This window comes from Tetrao urogallus, assembly GCF_951394365.1.
Source record: "Tetrao urogallus genome assembly, chromosome: 11".
NCBI classification, from domain to species: Eukaryota; Metazoa; Chordata; class Aves; order Galliformes; family Phasianidae; genus Tetrao; species Tetrao urogallus.
Genome location: NC_136824.1, coordinates 19,212,407 through 19,239,897, shown reverse-complemented (window position 1 = coordinate 19,239,897; position 27,491 = coordinate 19,212,407). Strand labels below are relative to the sequence as shown.

Genomic DNA, 27,491 nt, shown 5'->3' with positions numbered 1-27,491 from the left:
CGGAGGCAGCACCACCTCCCTCGCATCCCTGCAGCCTCTTCCCAGCAGCCCCGGCCCCTCCCTGCCCTCTCCCCCAACACTACACGCCTGGCTGCCCTGATACAAGTTTTATTACATAGTCGTAATGGCACTGCAGGAGTAAGATAGTCGTAAGAGCCTTAAAACCCAGCCTGAAAAATATACATTATAGTGTCGTTAACCCCCTTTGCTCTTCACCTACTCAGGGCTGGCTGGAAAGCAGGAAACTCATTTCTCTTCAGTAAGAAAATATATGTTGCTAAATGAAAAATATACAGTTAGAAGAGTTACTGGCTTGTAAGCTGCTCGTTTGGGGGTTAAACCTCTACCAGCGCTCAAGTGTTTAACTAGGGTTCGTTCACGTGTAAAAGAGGTATAGTGTATAAAAAGGCAAAGTTCAGGTATGCTTGCTGGCTTGGTCCAGTTAAGAAATGGCCTTGGCTTCAGGTAAGAATGCTTCCCAGTACTTCACCAGCTGTGGAGAGGAGGAGAAAAGAGTCAGGAGCCAGCACAGCTCAAGTGCATCGTGAATGAGCTTTAAATTCAGCAGACTCAAAAGGGTTTTTAGGGAGGGAGGAGGAGCTTTTGCCTCTTCCAACACACACACAGCTCTGCCGAGGCATCCCCTGGGGTACAACGCTTAACTAGCAGCTCACTCATTAGCAGCACTCCCCCACTGTGGACTCAGGCTGAGCTCCAGGATGCGTAGGAGGGCTGGCAGAGGGCACTCACCTGCTGCTGAGAGTTCAGTAACGTCTCCAGGTACTTTGTCACATGGTTTCTGAAGTCCTTGGATTTCTCTTTCTGCAAGACACGGTTGCAGAAGTGAGCACAAAGCTGCAGCAACCACTAAAACCCTCACGTCTTCGTGGGGAGGCCTAAACACAGGCTAGATCCTGATGATGGTTTGGAGGATCGCTGCAGGCCTGCGTGCTTTGAGCAGAAAACCCCCCTTCAGCCAAAACGGGCTGCTCTGCAGCGCCGATGCCCCATTCGAACACTTCCGCATTTGCAAATATCACCAACTGCTGGGAGAGCTGCCTGCTGATGGCTGGGGCTGACCTACCTCAAACCGTATCACTTCCTTGCGGATCACAGCAGAAATCCGTTCAAAGTCCCTTTCATACTGCGTCACACGAGACTCCCACTGCAGAAAGAGGAAGCGTGCAGTTTCCAGGGCTGCAAAGCTTTTTGCTCATTGTCTGAGTGGTTTCGCAAACCCGACTGCTCAAACTCAAGGGGCCACAGCACGCCTCACCTCTGAGATCTCCTCCTTGGCCTGCTGCAGCTTGTCAGGTTTGTTGGCCCACAGCAGCCTGGCCTCCATCTCCCTCTTCTTCTGCAGCATGGTCTGGGCATCCTGCCACCGCTGCCAGGTCTTCATACGTTGGTCAAAAGCTCCCTGAAAGGAAGAAGCAGAGGCTGGGCTGACACATTGCAGTGTGACAAGCATGGGGCTGCGCCCTCTGCCACCTCGCTGATGGCTGCACCTGAGGCCACATGAGGGAACCACAGTGGCAGCACAAGCCAGAATATGGAGCGTCTTGCCCGCTGCTCTACCAGGGAAAGGGCAGCTCTGAGGCCTCCCTCAGTACAGGGCTCAGTTTATTCCTTCCATCAAGAACAGCCATTGCAAGGAAACACCTTTGCTAGCTCCACACTGCCTCTCTTGCACAGCAGTGACCACAAGTCACAGCAAAGCACTCCAACACCTGCCAGACAGTATTTTTGTGAGCCACCAGCCCCAGCAAGGAAGAGCTATCACACTTCTGAATGCATCCAGCCAGATAGTGGGGAAGAGCTAGAAGAGCAGAAAGCAGATGTGGCAGCCTGGCCAGAAGGGCAGAGCAGCCGAGAGGCAGGCAAAGGCCGAGGCAACATTATAGCTTCTCCCAAGAACATGCCTACCTCCAGCACTATCAGTGGTCTTGGTCCTCTGCAGCACCCATCATATCTCCCCATGCCAAGCAGGCTGCATTTTGGCCTCTGTAGTCTCCAACTAGGGCAGGAACAAGTCAGCCTGCCCAACTGGGAAGTCACCTGGAACTTGTTTTATCCAGCCTCTGGCACAGAAGCCTGCGTATCAGGCAGGCAGACTTCAAGACCCAGTCTACTTACAACACAGATGAGAAGTTACCAGCTTACAACCTCTGCAGCAGCTGCAGCCTTCTCCCCTGGAGGGGCTGAGACCACCTATAAGCCATGAACTTGACCCATATTCCCTCTGGAGAACAAGAGCTCAGCCAGATCTCACCTACCCTATGTTCCTGATCCAGCAGCAAGTTTGCTTTCTGCTCAGAAAGACCAGTGATGCCATTCTCTCTGCTTGCACTCACAGGACCAGCTACCTCCTGGCACACCTCAGCACAAGATCTATGCTAAGACCAGTGGTTCTGCCCTAGAGGTTGGCTCTGAGGATTGCCCTAGAGGAGTGCTTACCCTTACAACTGAGAGGAGGCGGATGTAGTCTCCCAGGAGCTCAGCCAGGACGAAGAAGTCATTGTTAGCCTGTTCCTGGTGCAGCTGTTCAATCTTCTCTTCCACCTCAGCCAGTTGGGACAGTGCTCGGGACAGGGCCGTGTTGTCCTCAGAGCTCCCCAGCATGGCCAGACTCTTTGCAAACTGTGCTGTATTCAATGCTAGCTCTAGTGAATGGAATAAGAGAGTCAGCTGTGGGCTCTGCTACACCGGGTGCTACACAAAGAAAGCCCTGGCCTACAGTTCAGCCCCGGGAGCTGCTTTTCTGTAGCCCCAAGAGACATCAGCTAGCAGAGCCAATGCCACCTGAGAGCTGGTGGCTTCTATGAGACACGGAGAACCCCCGCCAGGAAGAGGGAAACAGCAGTGGGAGGACAGGCACAAGTTTGCAGATGTCAGCCAAAACATGCAAAGGGAAACATTCCTGCTCCCTGGCAGAGGACAGCGTAGCATTAGTAACAAGATCAGCTCTGGTCTGGTTCATTACAGCAGCTTTCAGCCGCCAGGCTCACATCCTAAGTCTGTACCACCGGACAGAAACTGTGGCATTATCATTTTTCTTCTGTCTCCCAGGACAAAGAAGCAAAGAGCAAGAAAGCACTGCTGTATCTTCTCACAAGGCTTAACTCTTACAGTCCAAGCAAGCAGAACCCAGCCCGTTACCTTTCCTGTGGTTCACTAGCGTTTCTACAACAGCATGCAGCTTCCGCAGCCGCTGCTCCTCACACTCCACCTCCTGCAGCTTCTCCTCGAACCACTGAAATGGACAGACCCAGAGTTGCTTCCTACATTATCTGCACAGCTGCAGAGCTGCCCATGCACCCCTCCCCAAAAACGTGAGCTGGTGGGAAGGCGCAGCAAGGACAAGGACGGCCCGGAGACACCCGCACACTTACGATGTCTGATTCATTCATCTTAATGGTCATTTTGCTGACAGCGTCGGTTGCTTTGTTGAACATCTTCAGTATTCCTGCTCCACTCAGGGCCTGGGTGCCTATTGCTCTTGGCAGCTATAGAGAGACAGAAAAGTTTGTTTTGCCAGGAGATAAGAGTCGCTGTGAGAGCAGTGTTGATAACACCAGTGTCCTGGTGTGCTTCCACGAAGTCTGTTCCTACAGCAAAGCCTTCCGGCACAGCATTAGGCAGATGCTAAGATTTGCACCGTCACATTCTCCTCGCAGGTGCAGGGACCACACTGGCCACACAGGCAGGCAGAGAGTCAGCACTTCTGTATCATTTGGGCATCGGGCTCCGGTCCCCCCCTTACCTCCAGACAGCAGGCTGCACTCTCATCATGGATTTCAGAATAAACACAACCCCTGCTCGAAATGTGTGCCCCCACTGTGGTGTCAGCAAGCTTGGCCACAGCTCGTTACCAGCACACAGTGCTTAGATATGCACCAAGAGCATCTCAGCAAGCTCTGAAGCACCATGCCCCCTTAACTTCCTCTGCACCCCCAGGGACTCACAGCCACCTCAGTCCACCCTACTGACCTCCTCCTTTTCCAAGAACTCCCTAACATCCGGGTCCTGCAACATGGTTGGATGGCTGACAACTCTCTGTAGGTACCTGGGGAGAAGAACACACAGTACAAGTTACCTCTGCTGAAGCCTGGCTCCAAGCCACCTTGGTGAGCTGCAGCACACACGAGTCAGCTGCGACACACTTGTTTGCTCAGAAGCAGCAGCTGAAGTCAGACCCAGCCAGATGTTCTCATCCTCCCACCAAGAGTTCTCCCTCCCTGGGGACTCCAGTGAGACAAGTTTGCACCTGCACCGATACTCACTACACACCAAGGTTACTTGATACAGTAACTGATGAAGATTCAGTCTTACATTCCTCTGTGATGACGCTTCAGAGGCTGAAGCTGGAAGTTATTGGCATACTGGTGCCAACTACAGCAGTTAGCAGGGGTGGCAGAGCGAAGGCCACTGGTGTCTGCATAGTTAAAGGTGCCAGTTAAAGAGACGCAATTGTTTCTCACCTGATCTGCACTGTTTGTACCACTACTTAGCATCCAGATTTTTGGGCTCCTGAGACAGATCAGTTTTCTCCCTGCCTTGTCAGAGTTCAGCCAGATTTGGATGAACACCAGCAAGAGTTTTTGAAGCAGAAGATACTTTTAGAGTCAACTCTTGCAGCTGAAGACAGTGACCTCCAGGTTCCCTCTAAGCCTGGAAGCAGACTGCTTTTCTCACACGGGGAGAAGACTGCAGCCAGTCTGACCTTTCTGAGGTCCCTTGCTTGGTTCAGGCATGAGGGGATAGCTGTTGGGATCTGTACCTCTCTAGAGCAGCCCGTCTCTTTTCTAGGAACTCTGCAGAGGAGGAGTCTTCTTTCCCAACTTTCACTTTGGTCATTCCTAGCACAGAAGGTAGGTGCAATTAAAGAGTGGCCCCAAACTGAATGCACAAGGTAGCAAGGTCTGTCACAAAGCATACGGGCTATCAGGGTGACGAGAGAGAAATCTGACCTTGCATCAGAAGAGCTACTTGGAAAATTAACATCTGCTTACATCTACATCTAGCAGAAATCTACATCCAGAAACGAGGCACTGCAATGCCAAGCGAGACCGGAACGAGGTCTGGACTCAAGCAAACAGAGCAATTCAGTGACAGTGCAACAATTTCACTCTTCTCCAAGAGGATGCAGAGCCACTCATCAACTCTAACAAGGCTTAATGCCCAGAGCTTCCAAGCAGGGAGCCAACAGAGTTCAGTTGTGTCACAGAACTCAGATTATTTTATGCACCTACTTTCTCTTACTGCTCTGCAGCTTCCCTCTCAGCTTGGAGGTTGCAGGCAGACCCATCTTTTGGGCACAAAGCTCAAACCAGAAGGACCAGACCTAGAGCAGCACTCTGCACCTCCACCACTCACCTATGAGACTCTTCTCAGGCGGTGGAGGCACGATGAACCCATTTTGGGCATGCTTCTCCAACAACTTCTCATAGAGACCCAGAAAGTCACTGAACCTCCTTTTCACTGAGAACTGCTTGCTCCTGAACATCGGCATGCTCGTCTGGGGGAAGAGATGAGACTCACATCAAACTCACCCAGGGAAGCTTGCCCACGCACACACGGTGCACCGTCACTTCTGGGGGTGGCAATAGGACATCCTGGGCTCTGTGGGATTTGAGGAACACGCCAGGCCAAAAACTGAGCAAGACTTGGCCCAGGTTTTCAGCAAATCTCCTCCCAGCAGCTCTCCTAGGGCTGAACAGCAGCATTAATACCAGTGACATAGCAGCTGCTGTGCCTGCGGGCTGCCTGCTAAGCCCTGCCTGTTGCCTAATCCCACCATCCCCGCTCCCCACAGGAACAGGCACTGCTGTCAGGTCACACACCAGGCTGCAGGGGCCATCAGCAGCTTTTGACTGTGTCTGCAGAGCAAAGCTGGCAGCTAACAAGCCTCCCAGTCCCCGCCACACACCCACAGCTTGGCGCTGCAAGATGCAGTGCCTGCAGCCCAACAGCTGCTGGACAGACAGCTAGGAAGGGCTTTTCAGAGAGCACAGAGATCGGTCCCAAAGCAGGGAAGCAGCTGCAGAAAGCTTGATGTCTTGTGACTAGCCCCAGAGAACAGGCCCTGGCAAGAGACTTGCTGGAAAGAGTTGCGTGCAGGTGAGCTTAATCTGAAAGAACTGCCAGCACAGAACCACCAGGAACAGTGCCAGCACCTGGGGCTCTCCATAGCAGGTGACATTCCTGCTGCTCATTCCAATGCTGAGCAGATATCAGCTGAAAAGGTCTTCTTCCAAATAGATGCAAACGTGTTTCAGAGCTAGGCTCATCCTCTGATCTCTAAGGCTGGATTATAACTCATGAAGCCTTGCAGATTCAGGCCTCTCATCTATTTAGGTCACCACTGGCTTGACATGAAAAGGAAAGGCCAGCCCAGCTGCCTTAGACTGGGAAAAAAAACGATGAGTTTGACATACCTGTGTTGATACTTTGTAGGCTACGTATGCATTCATGCCATCCCCTGCGGAAAGCAAAACCAAGGCATTAGCACAAGGTTGGCCTTTTGCACCATCACCCGGAGGCTTTGGTGGCTCCAGCAATCCCCTGAGCTTCGCACGCCACGGAGAGAGGATGGTGATTCTGATCTGAGCCCCGAGTCCGCATGCAGACTTCAGACCTTTCTGCAGAAGCCTGGAGCCCTGCCCACCACGCATTTCCCCAGCCTGGCTGCTCAGCCTTTCCCAAGGCAGCCAACACCGACGGTCGGTTGCTCGTTATGCTGACAGCACAGGCGTAACTCCATGCACACCACACACTGCTCGCCCTGCTGCAGCCTGCGGCTGTGCGGCACACGAAGCAGCGCTTTCACAGGACGCAAGTCAGACAGGCTGCCTCTGGTTTGGCTCTGGGACGTCACAGCCAGCCTTTTCTCCAGCTAACACAGAAGCTGCTCGTGTGGGGAGAGGAGGGGTTACGCCTCGTAGCTGAAGCAAAGGGCATCCTCACAGGTCAGACTCTGCCCCAGTGCCCCTCAGAAGTGCGCTGATTAGAAGCCGGCGCACCCCCAGCTCCAGAAGCTGTGAGCTGGCTGGGATCAGAGGGGCTCCCTGTGGGCTGCCTTTGGCTGGCTGAGCTGCTCTCGTCCCCGCTTCCAACAGAGAGAAAGCTTCGTGCTTCTCATTGCTCCGCAGCTGCCAGTGAAGGTGCCAAAGCTTGGGACAGCATATTTGATTTCAGGGTAAGGCAGTTTCAGCTCTCCCCTGCCAGCCATACACAACTCACCAACTTTCTCCGGGTCACTCACTCCTACAGTCAGCTCAAATTTGTCCTCCTGTTCCTCTTCTTCCAGCTGTTTGAAGCAAGCACATAAGGACAGCAAATTAGAACTAGAAATCCAGGCTTCCATACACAAAGTCCCATATGCTACAGAGCGCTGTCACCCTGCCAAGGCATCGTTGGCATTTCAGTCTGGTCAAGGCAATGCTATGAAGCCCCTGGGCTCCACACTTGTGTTGAGGCTGCACGTTCCAACCATCCTGGATTGGATTTGTCTCTACAGCAATGCTATCTGCACAGACTAACGCACAAACTGCTCACCACTGAGGCAGAACTCTGCCAAGCCCAACCTCAGCCCAGCTCTGCACAAAATAATTTCCTCTGGGCTCTTTTACATAATTTCAATTCTCACCCAAAACAGGTGAAGATACCGAAGCTATGCAGGAGGCAAACTACAGTGTGCAGGCACACAGGGATGGAGAACTGTGACAGCAACTGGCAGACCCAGCCTGAACCCTGAAGGTCAGAGGCAGCAAAAACAACAGTACTGCCTCTGACAGGCCACTGAGGCTTCAGGCTTGCTTGAAAAGCATTACAGCTCCTCATTAGCAAGGTGAAGGTAAAGCATCTGCCCCACACAGCCTCTTGTTTAAGAACCTGAAGATGAGAGCTTCTCGGTTCACCAATCAGCCCAGCATTCTGCCCAGGTTCTGAGTTGCTTTGCTTGAGCCAGCCTGAAGCCAGCCTGCAACAATGACAGTACTGCAGAGTCCTTGTGATTTCAGGCTTCTTGAGGGGCAGAACAGGAGCTCTCTGCTCGTCACCAAAATAGTACTCATTTCTCAACAGGAAGAGGACACAGAATTAGGCAGAGCTCCGCCTAACTGAGCTTGGCAACCAGACCACAAGTTCCACTTAAGAAATCTGAGCTCCCAAGTCACCCAGGAGACTTTTTTATATCCACATGAGAGCAGTTCCACCACGTAGCCCCATCTGTGGCAACAGAGGGAGCTGGAACTCTCAATCAGAGCTCAGACCCTCAGCTCAGCCGCTCGCTCAGCACTGGAAGCAGCCTGCATCACCACGCTTCCACAAGAGCAAGGCTCACCTGAGCCCCACTTCAAGCCCCAGACTGACAGACCGAGATAAAGCCAGGGCATCCAATGAGCCAATTACATTAATTACATTGTTAGATGCAGGTTCCCATCTAAGTAAACAGACAGGTTCCTGCCAACTCCAGGTCCCAAACCAGCAGGGCAAGTTGGAAAGCTGAGAGCTGTTCTCACCTCCTCATAGCTCTTTGGAGGGTTTCTGGAAGAAGAGCTTGCAGCTACTTCTAATGAGGGGGCAGGATTGGATGCTTTGGCCAGTTCCTTCTTCTGGTTGTTCTGCGTGCTGTCTAGAGACAATTCTACAGTGGCATCTGTCAAAAGAAGTTGGCAAGAGTCAGCCTCTCTACTTTGGGTTTCTAAAAACGTCAGCATTTTCAGAGAGGCTCACGGGACCTAGGCAGCAACAACAGTCTTAATCAGCATTCAAGAAACACAGGGAAGACATCTGTATGTACTGGGAAGAGCACAACCTCACACAGCTTCGCTGCAGTAAGGGCATTTGATCAACGCAGCTGAACGTTTTGTTAATGGAAACTTACTCTAGAGAGGCGGTCAGGAGTTCCTTGCTGTGTGCTACCAGCAGCTGCACACTACAAAAAGCTACAGACAAACTGAATTTTAACACTGCACCTAGACTGACTCCTTCCCAGGACACTCATCCACCAGAGGAAGTCAAAGCTTCTACCTGTTACCAGATATGTCCAAAACTGACTTTCAGATGCCTGTGCCAGAGGTGTCATGCTCAGATAAGGAACAGGATTGCTGGGTAAGGTCCAACCCTCCTTGCTTCCCCCCACAGAGGGGTGTTACATTCCCTGTTCCTGGGGAACACCAGATCCCTGCTAGACACGCTTCCTCTATCTGCGCAGAGGGAGGAAAAGTTAGAGAGCAAAGGCCTTCCAGGTGTAGAAGAACCCACTGCCTTGCAGTTCAATAAAAGCCCATTTTTAGGCCTCTTCAGCTTGCAGGCAGTTAATCCTGCCGCATGATTAAGGGAGAGACCTGGAGGAGGCTACAGGACCTTCCCAAACACGCCACAAGTACTCAGCACTCCCAGAGCACAGCACAAGCTTGAGAGATAAGGAGTTGTGATAGCCCAGAGCAAGCAGCCTAAGCACAGGCAAATCATGGCTAGAACACAGATGACTCTAAGCTTACAGTTCAGAAAGCACCAGTAAGGGCTCAGAGATGCAGACTCACCTGCAAACAGGTCCTGATCATCTTGCTCTACACGAACTCCATTCTCTTTGGAGCTGTTGTTCACAGGAAGAAGCAATTCCCTTTTTGGTGCCGGGGGTTTGCTCTTTAAAACAATTAAAAGGACACAAGCAGTCATTAATGCTGAGGAGGTCCAGACGCTGCCACGCAGGGTCACCACTACAAACCCAGCACGCACAACGGCCAGAGGCTGCTTCCCTTCCAGCACCCTTCATAATCCAGGTTGAGTACACAGATTGCAACAGCTCTCAGCAGCCCTGGGAGACCCAGCCCTTCTGTTTGCACACTGGCAGCAGCACCACTCAGGCCAAGCAAGCAGCACCAGTGAGCCTTGGGTGAGCATGCCAACACAAAACCCCTTGTAAAAGTCAAGATTTTGCTGCTGGTGGTGCAGGCCTATGGCAATTTGCTTTTCAAGTGGCACCCAATCCTCCGTCTCACAGCCCAGCTAACAGAAGCTCTGTGCGCAGGGTCATTCAGACCCTCTGCTCCCACACAGGAGCTGTGGAAAAGCTCCCAAGACAGCAAGAAGCTCTCCGCAGACAAGGCAAGGTGGGTGCTGAAGTTTCCTTGATGAGCCTCAAATGCTGAAGAGAGCTATCTACCCTTGGCTTTCAGTTTGCCTTAGTTTCTAAGAACACAGAAGTACCACACCCCGCTCTCCACTTCTTGCTATAAGAGAACCGCAGCCTCCTTCAGAGCAGCCCATAACAGTGCCCAGCACCTCCGGCACACGAACCATCGGGGCCACTGTGGCTCCTCAGGCCCCCAGCCCGGCACTCAGCACAGGGGCGGACGCCGAGCTGACAGCTCTACCCGCACAGGAGCGCTGTGCTCAAGAGGAGCGCACCGAGCGTTAGTTATGACAGCTGCTCTAACAACCGCGTTAAGCGCCCGATAAGCGGCTTTAGCCGAGCAGCGCTGTTTCCTGCTCGGGGAGGCGCGATTCGCACCAAGGCCTGCGGCCCTCCGGCTCGGCAGGCCCCAAACATTCCTGAGCGCGGAGCAAAGCGGGCCCGGGAAGCCCCACCGCGCCCCGGTGTTTCCCCCTCCAGACTCACGGTGCTAGCGAAGATGTCCTCCCCCTCCGTGTCGCTGTCGGCGGCGTCGCCATCGGCGGAGGACGGTGGGAAGGGCGGGGGCAAGTGCGGCCCCGGGGAGGGGGAGCGGGAGCCGCCGGCACCGCCCGACGCCATCTCCGCGCCGCCGCTTCCGCCCGCGACAGGCGAGACCGGAAGTCCCCGCCACTACTTAAAGCGTGGGGGGCGGAGCTTAGGGACGGGCGGAGCCTCGCGATTGGGCATAGCCAGCTGTCGGCCAGCAGGGGGAGCCAATGAGCGGCTCCGGGAGGCTCGGCGGACCCGCCGACGTGCGTGCCATTATCTGCCGTCTTGCAGCCCGGCGCCCCTGCTGGGATACTGAAAATCACAGCCGAAGGGCAAAAAGAGCCCTGGCCCGAGCACGGCCTTCGTGGGAGAAGTGCCATGGTGGCTGCAAGCTGCCCCTGTGCCTCCTTATCTCCCCCATCCCCATCGGGCTGCACTCTGCAGGGAATAGAGAACAGCACATTGCCTGTCCTCACCTCGAAAGCCTTGCTGCCGTCCTCCTTTCTGCCGCGAGGCAAAGACTATCAGAGCTCTGAAGCTGCTTTTGGGTGTTCAGTTTCAACCTCTCTACGCGCTAAAGCCAGATGCTTCAATACAGGCATCCTGAACTATTTTTGACGTGCCAGTCATCCAAGTGCACGAGACAGATGCCCTCCAGAGGAACCCAGGCAGGCTGAGCAATGGGCTCAGGAGAACCTCACTGGGTCCAGCAAAGCCAAGTGCAAGGTGTGCATCTGGGACATGGAACAGCTGCTATCAGCACAAGCTGGAGGTGTAAGGATGGAGCACAGCCCTGCCAAAAAGGACCTGCGGAGGGGAGCAGGCAATGAGCCAGCAGTGTGCTCTCACAGCCCAGGAAGTCTGCGATTCTATGATGTCCCCCCATAGGATTAGGAGGAATGCCACTGTACAGGCTAGAAGTCAGGCAGCCACCACCAAGATATCTAAACCCTAAGTATTATATCTAGGCACCCCTCGGTCCTAGAGGCAGACCTGGGGGTAAGCTGTGACAGTCATAGCCATATTTAAATAACGGAAAGATGACACTGTAACTCCAAAGTGTTCCATCATGACACCTCCAAGCCCTCAGCATAAGGGGGGCTTTGTCCTCAGCCATGTGTTCAGACCACTCTTCCTGTGCACACAGATACCCCACTGTGTCCCCTCCTGTGTGCAGACCTTTCCTTTTTCTGCTCATCTTCTCCCTGCCACTCAGATCCAAGCAAGCCGTGACCCTCCAACACTTCCACATCCACTTTCATCACTGCCTTTTCCTACAATTCTCTTTAACTTCCTTCTGGGTCTTCTGTTTTTTTCTGCACTCTTGGATGCTCTCTATCCCCAACCTGTGTCTCCAGGCCCATGCTCCAGCAATGCCTCTATCAGATCCAGGTTACTCGCACACAGCAGAGGCCACCCACAGGAGCTGCAAGCGCTTGTTAATCACCTTTTTATTTTATTTCAAGTGCTATACACAAACTCACCCCCTGCAGGTGCTCCCAGCGCCCCAGTGCAGAGTGGCCTCAGCACCTGCCAAGCGCTGCTGCAGGGTGTGAGGCCAAAATAAGTTACCCACGTCCCCAGCCAGCACACGGCTCACCCAAAGTGCCCAGCACCCGAGTTGCAGTTGCTTCAAAACTCAAAGTCCTTGCATTGGCTCTGTCTCACTCTCAGGACCTAGCATAGCATGGGAGCCTCCGACGGCAGTGGGGAGCACCTATGCAGAAGGAGCAAGGTTGAAGTATCAGGTTTGTCACACCACACTGGTGGCAGCCACCAGGAGCCTACCTGCCCAGCCACCACCTAGAGCTTGCCCAGCCAGACTGCAGTAGGGATTCCCCAGTTTTCTGCCCCCACTTTTATTCATCCCAGAAAGATGCACACAGAGCACACCAGATCTGCTCAAGTCAAAGCAAGCACTGCAAGCTTCATGGCACTAGGGACCAGCAGGGGGGCAAACCGCTTGCTCTGTGTGGGCTCGTGTCCTCCAGCACAATGGGGGTCTGCAGACTTGCATATCTACCACTTCTCTTCCCAAAGATCTGGTCCCAGCAGATCCCCTTTCTCTACAGGGCAGCACCAGGCAGTACTCACTCCATCTTGGCCTCCAGGTGGTGGACAGTCTGCTTGTCCAGGTAGCGGCAGAAGAGCGAGAGGAGATTGCTGGGCAAAAAAAGTGGCTCTACCAGCAAAGCCTTGGGCACTTGTGACAGCTCCCGAGCAACCAGGAATACAGTGTCTGTCCTGGGGACACCAAGGAGACCATGAGTATTGCGTTGGTCAGCCAGCCCCAGCCACGTTTGAGGTCCCATCTCCTCACCATGTCTCAAAGTCCCCAATGTGTGGCTCCAGTGGTGTCTCAGAGGACAACAGTCCCTCGCCACGGCTCAGCAGGGAGTAGAGCAAGGAGATGCCAAACTGTGGGGATGCACCAGGAATTGTATCATGGCTGCCTGTTCATCTGCGGTGCCTTTTGGATAGTGGGGATACCAACATACCTGGTTCTTCAAGGCCATAGTGAGTGGGAGCTCAGCAGACTCAGGCAGGGTCCTGGTCATCTCCTGCAGGACCTCAATGAGCCTGCTGAAGGTCATCTTGCCCACCACCTCATTCAAAGGGCTGTAGAGCAGGGGGAGAGACTGGGCAGGGCAGAGGGGAGAGCAGGGATCTGAGACTGCTTGACCCACAGCAGTCCCATCCCCATCCTTGAGTCCTAGCCCAAATGCCTGCATCCCACATTCAGGGACCCCCACACATCCTAGGGATACACATCCACCAGAAGTATCCTAACACCTCCTGGCAACCTTCCTTCTTCTCTACTTCAACAGAGGAAGCAAAGCTCTGAGCCTACCCTTCATAGGCCATTTTCCCACATCAACCCAACCATCCACCCAGCCTAGCTGAGACCCAGCAAGATAGCCAGTTCCAGGAAAAGGGATAGAAGAAAGCAACCCAGCACCCCCTGCCCCAGGCTGGAGGAGCTCGCCTCATCTGGCACATCCTTCTTCATGAGGAAGGGCAGGTGGTGGGTGATGGTCAGCAGGATCTTCTCTGCTTGCTCTGGGGCCAGGTGGGGCAGCAGCCGTGCTGTGAGTTTCTTGCCTTTCCGAACACACAGGACCTGCAGGAACTCATCCTCTGCCTCCCTGGGGATGAAGGCTCCCATTGGCACAAACCCTGAGAGACCCGAAGCCCTTCTGCCCATCTAGGAGATGAACTGACATCTCCCTCACTCCCATGCATCTTCAGTGGAAGACAAGGCTTGTAGATAGGGGCACCACAAATTAGGGTGACGCGCAGAGGACAGAATCCCATTACACATGATTACAGGGAACACAGCTAGGATCAGGGCATGCTGTCCACCCCTACTTCACCACAGCATATCTTACTCCTCACTGCTGCAGGCTCTGATATTCAGGGCCTGATAGATCCGTCCCACTTCCTGGGTCTTGTGCTCCTGCTCTTCTGTGGCTAAGGACATCTTCCGCTGCATCTCTTCCACCTCCAGCAGTTGCAGGAACAGCTAAAGAAATGCCAAGAGATAAGTGGCCAGCTTGGAGCATTTGCTGAATGTTCAAAACCCCCCACATCCAGGCAGACCTCCCCCACAGAGCTCCTTGGACAAGCCTCTGCTCCATCCCAGCATGCCGCAAAGCGGGGCCACCGCCACTCACCCTCTCAATCCTGTGCAGCGCTCGAAGCCGGTGGCTCCCCGCAGCCTTCAGGAGGGGAGAAAGGAAGGCACAGTTACAGCCAGCACCAGACACCGCTGCCAGCACAGCTCTGGGCCAGCTGCTCCCTGGGGATCAAAGTGGCTTCAGGACAAAGACCAACCCTGCACAGCGGCCACAGCCACCACCGGCTGTCCCATCCCACCCTGCTGATGCCATAAAAGTGACACGCAGCCCTACTGCATGCCCCATCCGACACCCAGAGCCAGGGTAGCTCCTATCACTCCTCCTAAACTTCTCCAAGACATGGAAGGAAGCTTGGAGCCCGGTGTCCCCCTTCACCTACCTCCTCCACCAGGGCATGGTGCACAGCATCGATGGCCCGCCGGGGGCTGTAGCAGGTGGATACAGCGACCTGGCCCAGCGAGCCGGCAATGCGCACCACTGGAAGAGAGCGGGAGCGTGGTAAGAGTGTGTCCCATGCCCCATATCCCAACCTCAGCAACAGCCCCTCACCGGAATTGTAGGTCTCCACTTTCTGGATGAACGGTGTCACCAGTTTGGGGGGCTCCTGCTTGTTGCGCCCACCCAGCAGCTCTTCCTCTGCCTGCTTGCGCTCCAGCCGGTGGTAGTAGGTCTGCAGGCAGCCAGAAGGACAACATAGGACCATCCTGTCCCATTCCTGCACAGGACTCAGCACCTCAAGCCCCTGCATCTTCCAGCTTCCTCAGGTGTGAATGCGTAGCTCCAAGGAGCTGGGTGACCACAAGACCCCACAGAAGCAGCTCACCTGGTAGTAATAATCATCATCCAAGTTCTCACTCTGCAGCTGGATCATTTCCACCTTGACAACCCAGTCCTTCTCCTTGCAGGTCATCAGCCCAGCACAAGGGTCAGCTTTAGGGGACCACAGCTTCTTGGGGGAGACGCTGTCACAGGGAAGACCACAGCCTACTGTGAGCACTCAGATCCCCCCTGAGGCACCCCTAAGCCCCCCCTGTAAACCCCATACCTCTGCAATGTCCCACCCTGCTGCTGCCGCTGGGTCAGGATGCGCTGGTGCTGCGGGTGCAGCTGAGTGAGGTGGCTGGGCACGCTGCAAAAGGACAATGAGGACTGAAGACAATACAGCAGCTCCAACGCATCTCTGATGCGTTCAGGACGCATCTCAGGTCTTGGCTGAGTGCCACAAGGGCCACCAGCTCCCTTGACCTTCAGACAACAGATGGTGACGTGCCCATGGCATGCTGTCCATCCTGACCTCACCCAGACCAGATGCCTCCTCACTATCACAACCACAGCTCATCTCCCACACTTGAGCCACCCCCACAGAGCTACCAGCTTCTATGAGGGCTGCAGCATCCCTCCCCTGCCCCCAGGCAGGCACCCCACTCGCCATCCCTGCTACCTGAGGTTGAGCTGGCCACTGGTGGAGGGGCTGAAGAAGACAGAAGGATCCAGAGAATGAGACATTGGGCCAAAGTGCATGGCGAGAGACCGTGGTGGAGTGCCAATGTTGGGCGACAGGGGACTGAAAGGGCCTGGAGAGATGTACCCTGCAGACTGGAAAGGAAGGGAAAAGTGGTCAGGTGGCAGGGCACCCTGCTGTCCAGGGGCACCTGGAGGGATGGCTGGGCTCTACCAAAGCCACATTCTGTGCTCCCATATCTGGGCAAGGCAAGGGTACTCTAGTGTTATGCTGGTGCAGCCCAGGTCCATCAAAGGTGCTCCAACGTGCTACCAAACAGGCCCAGTGCAGGAACATCAGGATAAATGTATTTAAGAAGCAACAGCTATAACCATCCCCATCAAAGATAAAGAAGAGTGCCCAGGATGAGACTGAGCTGCAAAGGCTGCCACTTGGGAGAGATGCTGAGACATGCTCAGAAGCATCTTCCAGGACATAGCACCATCTGTGGGATTAGTGGCCAACAGCTCGCTCCATTACCTGGTTGGAAGTAAAGAAAGAAGAGGCTCTGCGGGGTGGTGGGAAGGGCCGAGGGGAGGATGTGGAGCATGGTATCAGAGGTTGCTGCAGGAGTAAGATGTTACTGGGATCAGCAAGGCACAGCCACAAATCCCAGCCTCATAATAGGTCCCATACAACATAGAAGCATCTCAGAGCTTGGGACAGCTTCTGGAGCAGGGAAGGCAGAGGAGCAAAACAAGAGTCTCTGAAAACCTGTACCTGCTGGAGGAAGTGCTGGGGGAAAGACTTGGGGGACATCCCTCTGAAGTCAGGGCGCTTGTGCCGTGGGGAACCCACATACCCCCTCTGCACAGGGGAGCCGAGGAAGTCGAGGGCCATGTTGGTGGCAGTAGGCGGCCTCTCCAGGACCTGCAGGATGGCTTTGTCCTGTGGGAGGAGGTGGCAGATGAAGGAAATGGAGCCTTGACTGCTCAGCACCATAAGGGACACACAGGGAGAGCCCCAAGGACACACCTCTAGCATGTGGTGGGGTGGAATGCTGCTGGGGCAAGAGCCCCATGCCATGGGGTCCATTGCCAGCTGGAAGACAAACAGAGATCAGCACGGGGAGAGGAGAGGCAAGAGACACTCAGTCTCTGTTACTAGTGTGGAGGGGATGTTTTTACCATGTCCTCTTGGCCAAATTCTGCCCAGTCAGAGCCAATCCTGCTGTCCAGCACCGCTGAGTCCTGGCTCTGAGAGCAAAGAGAACAGTTAGTGATGTACACTTTGCAAAAGCACCACGGGCACGACCTTGTTACCTCCCAGAACCACCGTGTGGTCCCCCATGGGACACAGTCCACAGTACAAAGATGGAGAAAGGAGCAGCAGGGCCACACCACCGACTCTGCTTGGGCACCGGGGGACCCCAGGGATTTCACTCAGGGTCCCATCCCACCCCAACCAGGCATCACCTCCAGCGTGGGCTTGCTCTGTACAGCTCTCATCACTGCTGGGTCTCCCAAGTCGTTGGGTTCCTCCTCATCCTCCTGTTCCTCAACTCCCTGCTCTTCCTCCTCTTCTTCCTCCTCCTCCTCAGAGCCCACCTGCTCAGCCTCTGCCCCACCTTGGCCCTGGAGCTCTCCCTGCTCCTCTGTCAGTGGCTGCCCCTCCACCACTCGGGGCTGTTCCTCAGGCTCCAACAGCTCAGGGCTCCTCTCTGGAGGCACCGGGGTTTTGGTGGCATCCTCCTCAGTGGAGTCACGGTCTTGAAGGAAGAAGCAGAGCACACTGAGGGCAAACAGACACCCCCACCCCCCAGCTCAGCCCCTGCTCAGGACCACCTTCCTCACCGCCCCTTCCATCCGCAGTCCTACAGGTGCTGGTGGTCAGCCCAAATCCGGGCTCCTTCTGACCTTACCCAGCCCAAACGTCATCTCATTGTACAGGTCGAGCTCTTCATCTTCCTCGGCCATCTCCTCCAGCAGAGGAGCATCTTCCACCAGCAGGTAGTCCTCGAGGATCTGGGGGAAGAAAGGGGCGGCAGCGGGGACACCGGTAAGGCTTCAGAGCGAAAGCAGCGACAGCACAGCCCCGCGTCAGGGCAGGGCGGGCACTCACCACGGGCTCGCCGCCCTCCGCCATGACGCGGCCCCGGCACCCCCGCCGCCCTCTACGGGGCCGCGCTGCCCCGCCCGCCGCCTTTTACGGTTTCCCGCGCTGCCGCTGTCGCGCACGCGCCGTGCCGCACGGCACCGCCCGTCGACTCAGTGCGCCTGCGCAGCCCCCCCCCCACGTTAGGCCACGCCCACCCGCTTTCCGGAAAGAGAAAGCGAAAGCGAAAGCGGTGCTCCTGCCGTGCGCAGGCGCCCTGGGCCGCGCCGCTCCGGCTCCGTAACCTCTACACCGCCGCTCGGCCCGGAGACAGGTGACGCGGCGGGCTTTCCGCGCCGCCATTGGCTGCAGTCCAGGCGGGCGCAAGCGAGCGGCGGGCGGGGCCATTCCCCGAGAAGCGCGGAACGGAGCGGACGGCGGAGCCATGGGGAAGGCGGCGGTGATGCTGGTGGCCCTGGTGGCCCTGCTCGGGCTGGCGCAGGCCGATCGTGAGTGCCGGGGCCGGGCGGGAGCGCGGGCGCGGGGTGCTGACCCCTCCTTTGGGGTCGCTCCCCGTGCGGGGCTCCCCCCGCTCAGCACCCCTCCGTCCCCGCAGTGACGCCCAAGGTACAGGTGTACTCCCGCTTCCCCGCCTCCGCGGGCACCAAGAACGTCCTCAACTGCTTCGCCTCCGGCTTCCACCCGCCCAAGATCTCCATCACGCTGATGAAGGACGGCGTGCCCATGGAGGGCGCGCAGTACTCCGACATGTCCTTCAACGACGACTGGAGCTTCCAGCGCCTGGTGTACGCCGACTTCACGCCCAGCAGCGACGCCGTCTACACGTGCAAGGTGGAGCACGAGACCCTGAAAGAGCCGCAGGTCTACAAGTGGGGTATGGCCGCCTCCTCCTCTTCCCTATGCTGCCGGCCCCGTGGCCGTGAGCGCCCGTGGCCCTGAGCCCCAGTGGCCCTGAGCCCCATCGTTCTGGGCCCTGACATCGCTTCTTTCCCTCCTTAGATCCCGAGTTCTGAGCTGTGCCCGGGATGAGCACGGTGAGTGATGTCCTGCGGGTAAAGGGAGGCCCCCTAAATAGCCCACAGAGCCAACAAGCAGGACGAACGATCACAAGATCCCCTGTGTTCCCACTGACAGCTAGCAGGGCTGTTCTGAAGCTCTTTCTGCTTAATATTACAACCGGTGCTCACCCACACCCAGCCTAGGAGCCCTGCTTTTCCTCCCAGAAGAGAGCAGTCGCTTGGAGCAAAGCTCTTTGGCACATCTGCCGGCCGCCAATACGAGCTGTCACTGCCCATTTCAGTGCTTTTCCTCCCCACCAGCCAGGAGAATGGCATCACAGGGTCTGGAAGTTCCCCTGCTTGGAAATCCCCTGCACCTCAAGGAAGGCAGGATGGTTAGCCTGCGGTGGGCATGGCAGAGTCAGCTTGGTGTGACTAGCAAGCCCAACCCATGATGGAGAAAACTGCATCATGGATGAAAGAACTGCAGTACAGCTTGAAACTGAAACTCCTTTGCTGAGATCTCTGTTTGAGGCTGGTTGAATATTGACAGTGGGAGCTGAGCCTTTTCCAGGGAAGTTCCCTCCCAGCTAGCTCGGGAAACAAAGGTTTTTAGGCTGACTCATGGGTCATGAGTCACGTGAACTTTAAGATGGAGCAGGAAAGGAACTCTTGGGCTTAACTTCTCGAGGTGTAGAAGGATCACAGTGCTTTACCTGCCTCTGTTTTCCAAAATGCTTTTGAGCTCTTCCTGCAAAGGCTGGGAGGGGTGCTGGTATTCAGGAACGGGAGAAAATAGGGGTGAGGTGAACAGGGGAGGAAGAGGGTACTCTTAATTAGCAGCACAAAAACCTGCAATACTGAGAGGCTGGAAAGTCTCAAAAGCTAAAAAATGGTTGCATTGGAAGAACAGGTTCTTAAAAAATAATGAAGCAGTTGAAGCAGTGCACAGAGCAATTGATATCAATCTCCTCTCTCCCATGCAGGTCTGAAGAATTCTGCATTTCAAGTGGAAATGAGCTTGAGCTTCTGTCCTTTTTTGCATCACACTTCTGGGTAGGATGGCAAAGAGCAAGCATCTTCATCATGAAATTCCTTCCTTTAGGATGCTCTCCTAGGGTTAGCAGCAGTGCTCTGAAATCTGTGCTCCTGGAAAAGCATGGGGGGGGGGGGGGGAAGGTATGGAGGGGAGGGGAAGGGAATGGGGAGGGGGGTGCTGCCTTGCAGCCTTCAGGCATGTGGCAGATTGTTTGCAAATACGGAGATGCTGTTGAAGGTACCCTGACCTGTTGCTTAGGATGAAGGAAGATGCAAAGCAAGCTGATTGGGATTGGAATTGTGAAAATTTATAATGCAAATTCATGCCTTTGAAACTTGTGCATAACTGTGCAAATTCACAACTCTGAAACTTGTGTGTTCCCCAGGAAAGGAACAGAATTAATAGCAATAAATCAGTAAAGCCTGCTCTCTAACAGCTGTTCTCCATAAACAATTGCTGGAGCTTGTGTTAAAATACCTTTGACTTGGAGCAGCGTTCTATCTTGACTTATCTGAGCACGTAGCTCTCAGTATCTGCACTGCCACTGGAGCTCTTCACCGGTCTGAATTGTACACAAGTTTTACCCAATAAAACCAGAAAAGACAAAATGATGATTTTCAGGGCGCAGGGAGCTGCGTGGGGAGGCATTACCCAACCTGAGCGCTGCTGTGGCTCCTGGGGGGCTGCTGTGGTGACGTCGTGCTGCTGGGTCCAGCTGGACGTGGTGGGTGCAGATCTCAGCTCTGGGCTGGGCTGAGTTATCGCAGTGCTTTTATGGATGAAGATTGTGTTGCTCGAGGTTGACGCAGTTCCGGCTTGTTTTGTAGACCGCTCTGTTGCATTTGTGCTGCCTATGCTGAGCAATGAGATGTGTGCAAACCTCTGCCTTTCTGCTTTGCTCCACGCTTTACTCAAGGACGCATCGTTTGCTGACGAGCTCCTCACCTCAGATTAAAATACCTGAAAGCAGGGTTTGGTCTGAACATTCCTGGCAGGGAAGCTGCGCTCCCAGCCTTGGCTCACTCCCCCCCCCAACCCCACCCCTCAGCGTTTCCCGCCGCTGCCCCTCAGCTTCCCGCCGCCATGTTTAAGGGCTGCCAGGCCTGGTTCTCCCACAGCGTCCAGCCCGGCCCCCGGCAGCTGTGGGGTGAGCCCTGGGGTGGTTGTGGGGCTGTCTTGGGGTGTGTGGGGACACGCTGGGGCGGGGGGAGCACGGAACGGGGCGGGGGATTCGCAGCAGAGTGTAGGAAATGCGTTGGGGTGCGTGAGGGAGTGAGCTGGGCTGCGCTGACAGCGCGGCACGAGGGCGCGTGGTGTTGGGCTCACCTGGGACAGCTTGGGGGGGGGTGCATTAAGGGCTGGGGACACTGCTGGTGTCTGCGCCGTGTGGGGACGCAGCGGGCTGTGTGACGCACGGGGGTTCGCCTTCGTCCTCACCCTGCTCTTCCTCCCGCAGTGGCTGGCGGAGGGCTGCTCACCCGCTGGCAGGACGCCGACTATCTCTTCAGCAGCGATGCTGCTCACCCCGATACCCGCAGGTTGGCTCTGTCCCCCCTGAGCGCCACCCCCGGTGCCCAGCACACACCTGGGAAGGTCCCGTTTGGGGTTGGCCGTTGCTCGCTGATGGCGTGCTGGAGGGGCTCTGCTGTTTTGTGGGGGGCAAAAGGCAGTGAAGTGCAGCTGATGGGAATGCTTGCATTGACGCTGATGTTCCCCAGTGGTGGGGATGGCGTTGTGAGGCTGCTGACATGGCTTTTTGTGGCAGAGCAGAGCAAGGCGGGAGCTGATCCACCTGCATTCACACCAGCAGAAATAAAACCCGCCTGGACTTAGTGCTGTGCAAGACCTGTGTGCAGAACCAGCTGATACCTGTAGCTGGGTAAATGGAGGCAATGGGGCTGACCTGCTACGAAAGCTTGGGGTCTGAAATAAAGTTGGCACCACCCCAGGGCTTATGGGGCAAACAGGGAAGTAACTACAGGCAAAAACAAAACAAAACAAAACAAAACAAAACAAAACTGAAACAAGCAGGAGGTAACAGAACACAAGTGCTGATTCCAGACCGACTAGAGCTAAAGCTTCTTCCGTTTGGCTCGTAGTTGTGCTTACCTTTAGAAACCACCCCTTTTCTTTCCCAGCATACACGAGAGCCTGCAGTACCTGGATGGCAGAGCTACAGTGTTCCATCCCTGTTACCTCTCAGCGTGGCTGAACAGCAGCACTGCCAAGCAGCAGCCCGTGGCTCTGGGGCACTTCGTGCTGCCCCCTGCCTGCCTGCAGGAAGGTGAGGGGCTGTGCCCCATCCCCTTGCTCCGAGGGCTGATTTCCTTCTGCTGGGAGCGATGCCTCCTCCGCAGGGCTGAGGAATCGGTGCCCCACTGCTCAGGGCGCAGCGCTGCTCACTGGGCTGCTGTTACACTCATTTATTTTTTTTGCTCACGGCAGAAATCAGGAGAAAAATAGGTAGATTTCCTTGGGAGCGGATGGATGATTCCCTTGTGGAACAGGTGCGTGAGAAACACCCCACGTAGGTGCTATAACGATTTGTGTCAGCCTCTAGTGCTGCTGCCCACAGCTGTGGGTGCCCCATCCCCGGAGGTGACAAGGCCAGGGGTGGGCAGCCTGGGCTGGGGGCAGGCAGCTCAATGCAGGGGGGGGGTTGGGGGGGGGCCTTCCAATTCTAAGAGTCTGGGACTCTGGCTTTCTTTGCAAATCACTCAGCTCCCACTGCACGCTGTCCTCTTGAGGTCATTCCTCAGTACGTTTGAAGCAAAAAGTATTGCTGGATTGAAAACTTTCTTGTGAATGGTGCACCATTTTAAATGAATTCTGCACTGATAATCACAGCCTGAAGAAAATCTGTCTGATGAACCAGAGACAGTGAGCAAGGAGTGCGAGCAAGGAGCTGGGGAGGATGCACAGAACCTACCTGAAAGGTATTTCTGGCCATGGCAAGGGGACTTGGAGGTGTCCTCATCTGTTAGAAAATACCCAGCACAGAGTAACACACGATTCCTCCCAACACAGCAGTGAAGGAAAAAGGGGCTCAAGAGCATCCAGTCAGGAGGAAGTTCCATGCCATGCACTCCAGGAATACCCGATAAATAACATGGTGACAGGTAATGTGCAGCTTGGGTAGGCCTTTAAGTGGAAGACAGCTTGGAAATGGCCACAGATGCTGGTGGAGTCAGGGCCACCCCCAGGGATTGCTCTCTACCTACCTGCCAGACCCCAAGACTGCTAAAATTCACCCAGAAGATTGTCTTGGGTTTTATTGACGCTGCTGTTCCTGATGGTTCTGCACTGCTCGTTGCTCATTGTTCCCATTTGCAGTGTGCAATCCCTGGTACAGAATCATGCAGGTATGGAGGTCCACCGTCCCAGGTTGCCCCTCGATGCTGATGCTTATTCCCAGTTGTTACAAACTCCTGAGGGTACAGCTGGGATTGCACCTGAACACCTCCCACGTTCCACAGCTCCCATTTCACCCAACAGAGTAACGCTGGGCTTTAGAGCAGCACTTTCCATCCCTAGGCTACACCTCTGCCCGTGACATGAGGAAGTACACTGGAGAGCTACACGACTTCACTCCTGGCACCGCAGGTTGCACCGCCTACTGGGTTCATCATGAAATCAGCCTAAAAAAATTCTAAGTAACAGGCAGCTGTTCTCAGCAAAACCTTAATTGAGTGCTGCCCGACACCATCAGCCAGCTATGGCAGTCCAGTTCTGTTTACCAGCATCCTGTGGTTGCTGCAAGTAACGCTGCCTTCCCTGCCTTCTTGCAGATTGACCGTTATTCCAGTGTGCAGCCTTTGTTATCACTGCATTTTAGTTACAGTGAAGAGATTGGTGACACTGAGCTGCAAATTCCAAATCCCTGCGGTGCTTGAGGGAGCTCTAAGCTATCTGTGTTTGGTTTGTCCTCGTGACAGCTCAGTACACTTTACATACCTGCCTGTATTTGTTGTAAACGTTTTTTTTCCTAACTATTGAAAGCAAATTCCACAGCAAACATAAATACAGGTGTTTCCCCCAGAGAGCAAACCCTCTGCCTTTTCATTTGTATGGGGTACTGAACGTGTGTCCCGTAGCTGCCAATGGTCAGGAGAGCCTTTGGCTCAGGGCCTCCAGGGAGCACTGTGGGTTGAGTGGGTTCTGAGCACAGGCCCCGATGTTCTCCTTACCAAAACCCATGTAAACCACAGGCTTGAACACAAGCGCAGACACTAATCGTGGAAAAGGTAGGGAAGGAAACAGGCTGAGAACCCTTATCTGCTGGAGGAGCCCGGGAGAATGGCAGGGACCGGTAGGTTCTCAGCACAGCAGGATGGGAGTTGTGGGGTGAATGCAGCCCTCTCTGGGGACAGTGGTAGGAGACCCATCTCCTGGGGGTCCTCCTGGGAGCTCCAGGGCCTGTCTCCGTATGGGCTTCCTCTCAGACAGCACGTTGCTCAGCTCAGTTCGCTCCCCTTGTAGAAATAAACACAGAGACTTTTCCTCTTCCATCTAAGCACTGAGAGATACGGTCAGAAAGACAGCTTTTATTCTGGCACAACACGACCTTGCGAGCTTCCCACTCAAAGCTGGGAGGCTCTGAGGTCGCTCCATGTTTGCCTTCTCCCAACCGCGCGCCACTACCCCGACATCAGTAAGGACACTGCCAAGCAACAGCTCTGCACTCTCGCCCCAAACAACCAGGAAGGTATCAAGTCCTCCTCGCACTGCGACACCTCGGATGCAGCACCCAGGGAGGCCCTCCGCTCCGCCCCGCCGTGGGCTTTGAAAGAACGAGCAGGCCGAGTTGGTTTCCCACATTTATTGTAAAAGCAACACAGCGAGCGGCTCAGAGCGCGCCTCGCGGCGTTTTGAAGTTCATCCCCACGGTGGGCTGCGTGACCTGCAGGTTGGACAGGCTGCCGAAGTCCTGAAAAAGAGCCTGGGGTCAGTGGTGTGCCCAGACCCACCGAGGGAGGAGGCGGAGCCCTCCCGGCCACGGGGACAGAACGTTCCAGGCTGTCAGTAGCCCCAGGAGCACTGCTGGGGACACGGTCACCACCTGGGCTGGGTTGCACCAGGCCGCAGGGTGGCCTGAGCTACTCACCAGGAGCTTCAGCATTTCCTTGGTGTCCGGGTCCACTTCAATGATCTCCTGATCGAGAGCAGAGACCTGGGGACAGAAGAGAGACAGCAAAGGTTTGGCTGTGCCTTGGGGAGAGCCGATCCATTGCCCCCACCGGAGTGAGCCAGGAGGAACCCGATCAAAACACCTCGCAATTCCCCTCTCCAGACCTCAACCTCTGTGCGCTCCCTTCCATTATAGGCTACACCACACCAGTAAGAAACAAGTAGGTTCATCCTGCAGCTCCTTCCCCGCTCAGCAGCTGTGACCTGTCCCATCTGCAGCTGAGCGCAGCCCCCTGCAGCAGACACAGCTGACACCCAAGGGCTCTGAGAGCAGCTGCACAGTGCTGCTCCCTTCCAGACATCACGAGTGAGGAATCACACCAAGCCCAGGTGCCGGGCTCATCATCCCATCCCGGCCTACAAAGCTATCTGCTTTCCCAGATTTAAAATAAGCAAACCAAGCACCAGCAAACTAGGAGAACTGAAGAGCACAAATAAGCAGACGGCAGCTAACAGCATTACAGGAGATCAGGAAGAGGGGCACAAAGCCGATGTCCGAACGCTACAGGGTTTGGGAGGGATGGCACGGACCCAACCAAACACGGGAAATGCTTTCGGGTTCCTCTCCCTGCACTATCAATGACCGGGCCACGCAGCAGACCACGATCACTTTCGAATGCAGGTTCGGGGGGTCCCCGCGGGGTGGCTGTGCTGTGGGACCGGCTCAGCGCTGTGGCACCGAACCACGGCTGCCCTTCAGCGACATCTGCTGCACGGCGGCTTCGGGCCGTGCTGTGCGCCGAGCTGATATCGAGCTTATTTTCAGCTAGGGAAAGGAAGGGCAGCGCCCTCCGGCCTGCAACGGTGCCGACTAAACGAAGGCGGCAGCGCCCGAGGGAACGCCGTGCTGGGCTACGGTGCGTCCCACCTCTGCCCCGTGCCCGGTCCCCTCGGGGACGCGCTCCGCAGCCCGGCGCCCTGAAAGCACCGCTCTCAGGAAACAGCCCCGTGCCGCAGCCCGAGCCCCCAGCCCACGTGAGCGCGGCCGGCCGCACCTCGGGCACGTAGTTGTCCCGGCGCTCCCTCTCCTCCTCCTGCAGCTTGATGGAGATGCCCCGGACGGGGCCCCGCTGGATGCGCTTCATCAGGTGGGTGACATACCTGCGGGACAGGCGGCGTGACGGGGTGGCAGACAGACACACACACACACACGCACACACAGCCGGGCTGAGCCCCGGGGCCCGAGCACGGCAGGGTTCCGCTCCCCCCGGGCCTCACCCCGCGATCTTGTTGCGCAGCTTCTTGCTGGGGATGATGGCGATCTCCTCGCACACGCGCTTGTTGGTGTGGAAGTCGTTGCCCAGCCGGGTGTAGTACTTCTCGATGATCACCCGCGCCGCCTTCTTCACCGTCTTCGTCCTCACGCGTCCCTGCGGGGACACGCACCGCCGCTCGCCAGCCGCCCTCCGCCCCTACGGCCCGCCGCCCCCCAGCAACCCGCCCCGCGCTCCGGAGCCCCGCGATGAGCCGCCCCGGCGGCCGATGGCGGCGGATGGCGGCGGCCGGGACTCACCATGGCTGCGGCTGCCGCAGAGAAAGAGAACGCAAAGGAGGGCCGGAAGCGGGAGTGGACGCCGGAAGCGCGCGCAGCGCACAGCGCCCCCTGGCGGGCAGGAGGACCGCGCTGCCGTAGAGGCCCGGAGGGGGCGCGGCCCGGTGCCTCGCCGTGCCCCCGTCGAGCACCGACAGCGGCCCCCGGAGGCCGTGCTGCGTGAAGGCGGCCGGCGCGGCCTCGCCGCTGAGCCCAGCGGCCCCGAGGCCCCGTTTGGGCGCTACGGGCTGCGACGCGGCCCCAGCCCCAGCAGCCACAGGGCTCCCAGCTCGCCGTGCAGCCCAGAGGCGCAGCCGGGCTAATGGGCGCCCTTAGCCACTGCCTGCCACCGCTACGGGGCAAAGGGGAACCAGCCCCCTAAAGCCAAGCATGAGAAGGGAAGGAGAGACACGTGTAGGGAACCATGGCCCCCCGCACCCAAGGGGCACTGGCCACCCTCATATCAGAAACCTGGGAGGCCCTGTGCAGCATGTGGGGCTGGTCTCAGCCCTTCAACACACCGAGCACATCAGCCTCAGTGAGAAGCAAGCTCCAGCTGGAGCCTCAGGCCCAGGGCCTGGAAGTGCAGCTCCCAGTATCTGCATCACCCCCAGTACCAGAGTCACCTCATCTCCATGGAGAGATGATGACAACAGCTTTAACCCGGGAGCAGGGAGCCCATCCCCCCACTGCACATGGGTAGAAAGAAAGGAGCACAGAGGGCTTTTTGCTGCAACGTGTTTATTATGTGCCAAAAACTACACCACAGCTTACTCCACGCGTCTGTAGGAGAGTGCAGTCTTGCCTGCATATACTACAATGAGGTAGAGACTTCACACACAGCTTCACGAAAACCCCACAAAGAGCAGC

At 56.0% G+C, this 27,491-nt stretch overlaps 4 protein-coding genes across 4 annotated transcripts; 1 reads left to right on the top strand and 3 right to left on the bottom strand.

The window, feature by feature from the left end:
* Nucleotides 1–442: 442 nt before the first annotated feature.
* On the bottom strand, nucleotides 443–10,762 carry SNX1 (sorting nexin 1; the record flags this gene model as incomplete). Its single annotated transcript, XM_079540952.1, has 15 exons — nucleotides 443–493; nucleotides 751–822; nucleotides 1,085–1,165; nucleotides 1,277–1,420; nucleotides 2,458–2,663; nucleotides 3,160–3,253; nucleotides 3,393–3,506; nucleotides 3,991–4,066; nucleotides 4,781–4,859; nucleotides 5,377–5,518; nucleotides 6,438–6,481; nucleotides 7,243–7,309; nucleotides 8,523–8,659; nucleotides 9,549–9,651; nucleotides 10,628–10,762. 15 exons carry the CDS (start codon nucleotides 10,760–10,762, stop codon nucleotides 443–445), a joined length of 1,545 nt encoding a protein of 514 aa, XP_079397078.1.
* A 1,587-nt stretch (nucleotides 10,763–12,349) lies between these two features.
* On the bottom strand, nucleotides 12,350–17,896 carry PATL2 (PAT1 homolog 2; the record flags this gene model as incomplete). The annotated part of the gene is given in 19 exon segments (XM_079540659.1): nucleotides 12,350–12,389; nucleotides 12,767–12,916; nucleotides 12,993–13,090; nucleotides 13,171–13,311; nucleotides 13,659–13,818; nucleotides 14,062–14,195; nucleotides 14,347–14,391; nucleotides 14,690–14,787; nucleotides 14,860–14,980; nucleotides 15,134–15,272; nucleotides 15,356–15,439; nucleotides 15,752–15,906; nucleotides 16,292–16,429; nucleotides 16,433–16,699; nucleotides 16,787–16,852; nucleotides 16,939–17,007; nucleotides 17,227–17,519; nucleotides 17,673–17,775; nucleotides 17,873–17,896. Coding segments are annotated over 19 exon segments (2,325 nt in total).
* A 394-nt stretch (nucleotides 17,897–18,290) lies between these two features.
* B2M (beta-2-microglobulin) lies at nucleotides 18,291–20,017 on the top strand (the record flags this gene model as incomplete). Its single annotated transcript, XM_079540874.1, has 4 exons — nucleotides 18,291–18,354; nucleotides 18,462–18,740; nucleotides 18,866–18,900; nucleotides 19,851–20,017. 3 exons carry the CDS (start codon nucleotides 18,291–18,293, stop codon nucleotides 18,877–18,879), a joined length of 357 nt encoding a protein of 118 aa, XP_079397000.1. The 3' UTR covers nucleotides 18,880–18,900; nucleotides 19,851–20,017.
* Nucleotides 20,018–24,708: 4,691 nt separating this feature from the next.
* On the bottom strand, nucleotides 24,709–27,113 carry RPS17 (ribosomal protein S17; the record flags this gene model as incomplete). The annotated part of the gene is made up of 7 exons (XM_079540820.1): nucleotides 24,709–24,830; nucleotides 25,008–25,073; nucleotides 26,086–26,191; nucleotides 26,309–26,460; nucleotides 26,604–26,614; nucleotides 26,686–26,869; nucleotides 27,060–27,113. 7 exons carry the CDS (start codon nucleotides 27,111–27,113, stop codon nucleotides 24,750–24,752), a joined length of 654 nt encoding a protein of 217 aa, XP_079396946.1. The 3' UTR covers nucleotides 24,709–24,749.
* Nucleotides 27,114–27,491: the final 378 nt, after the last annotated feature.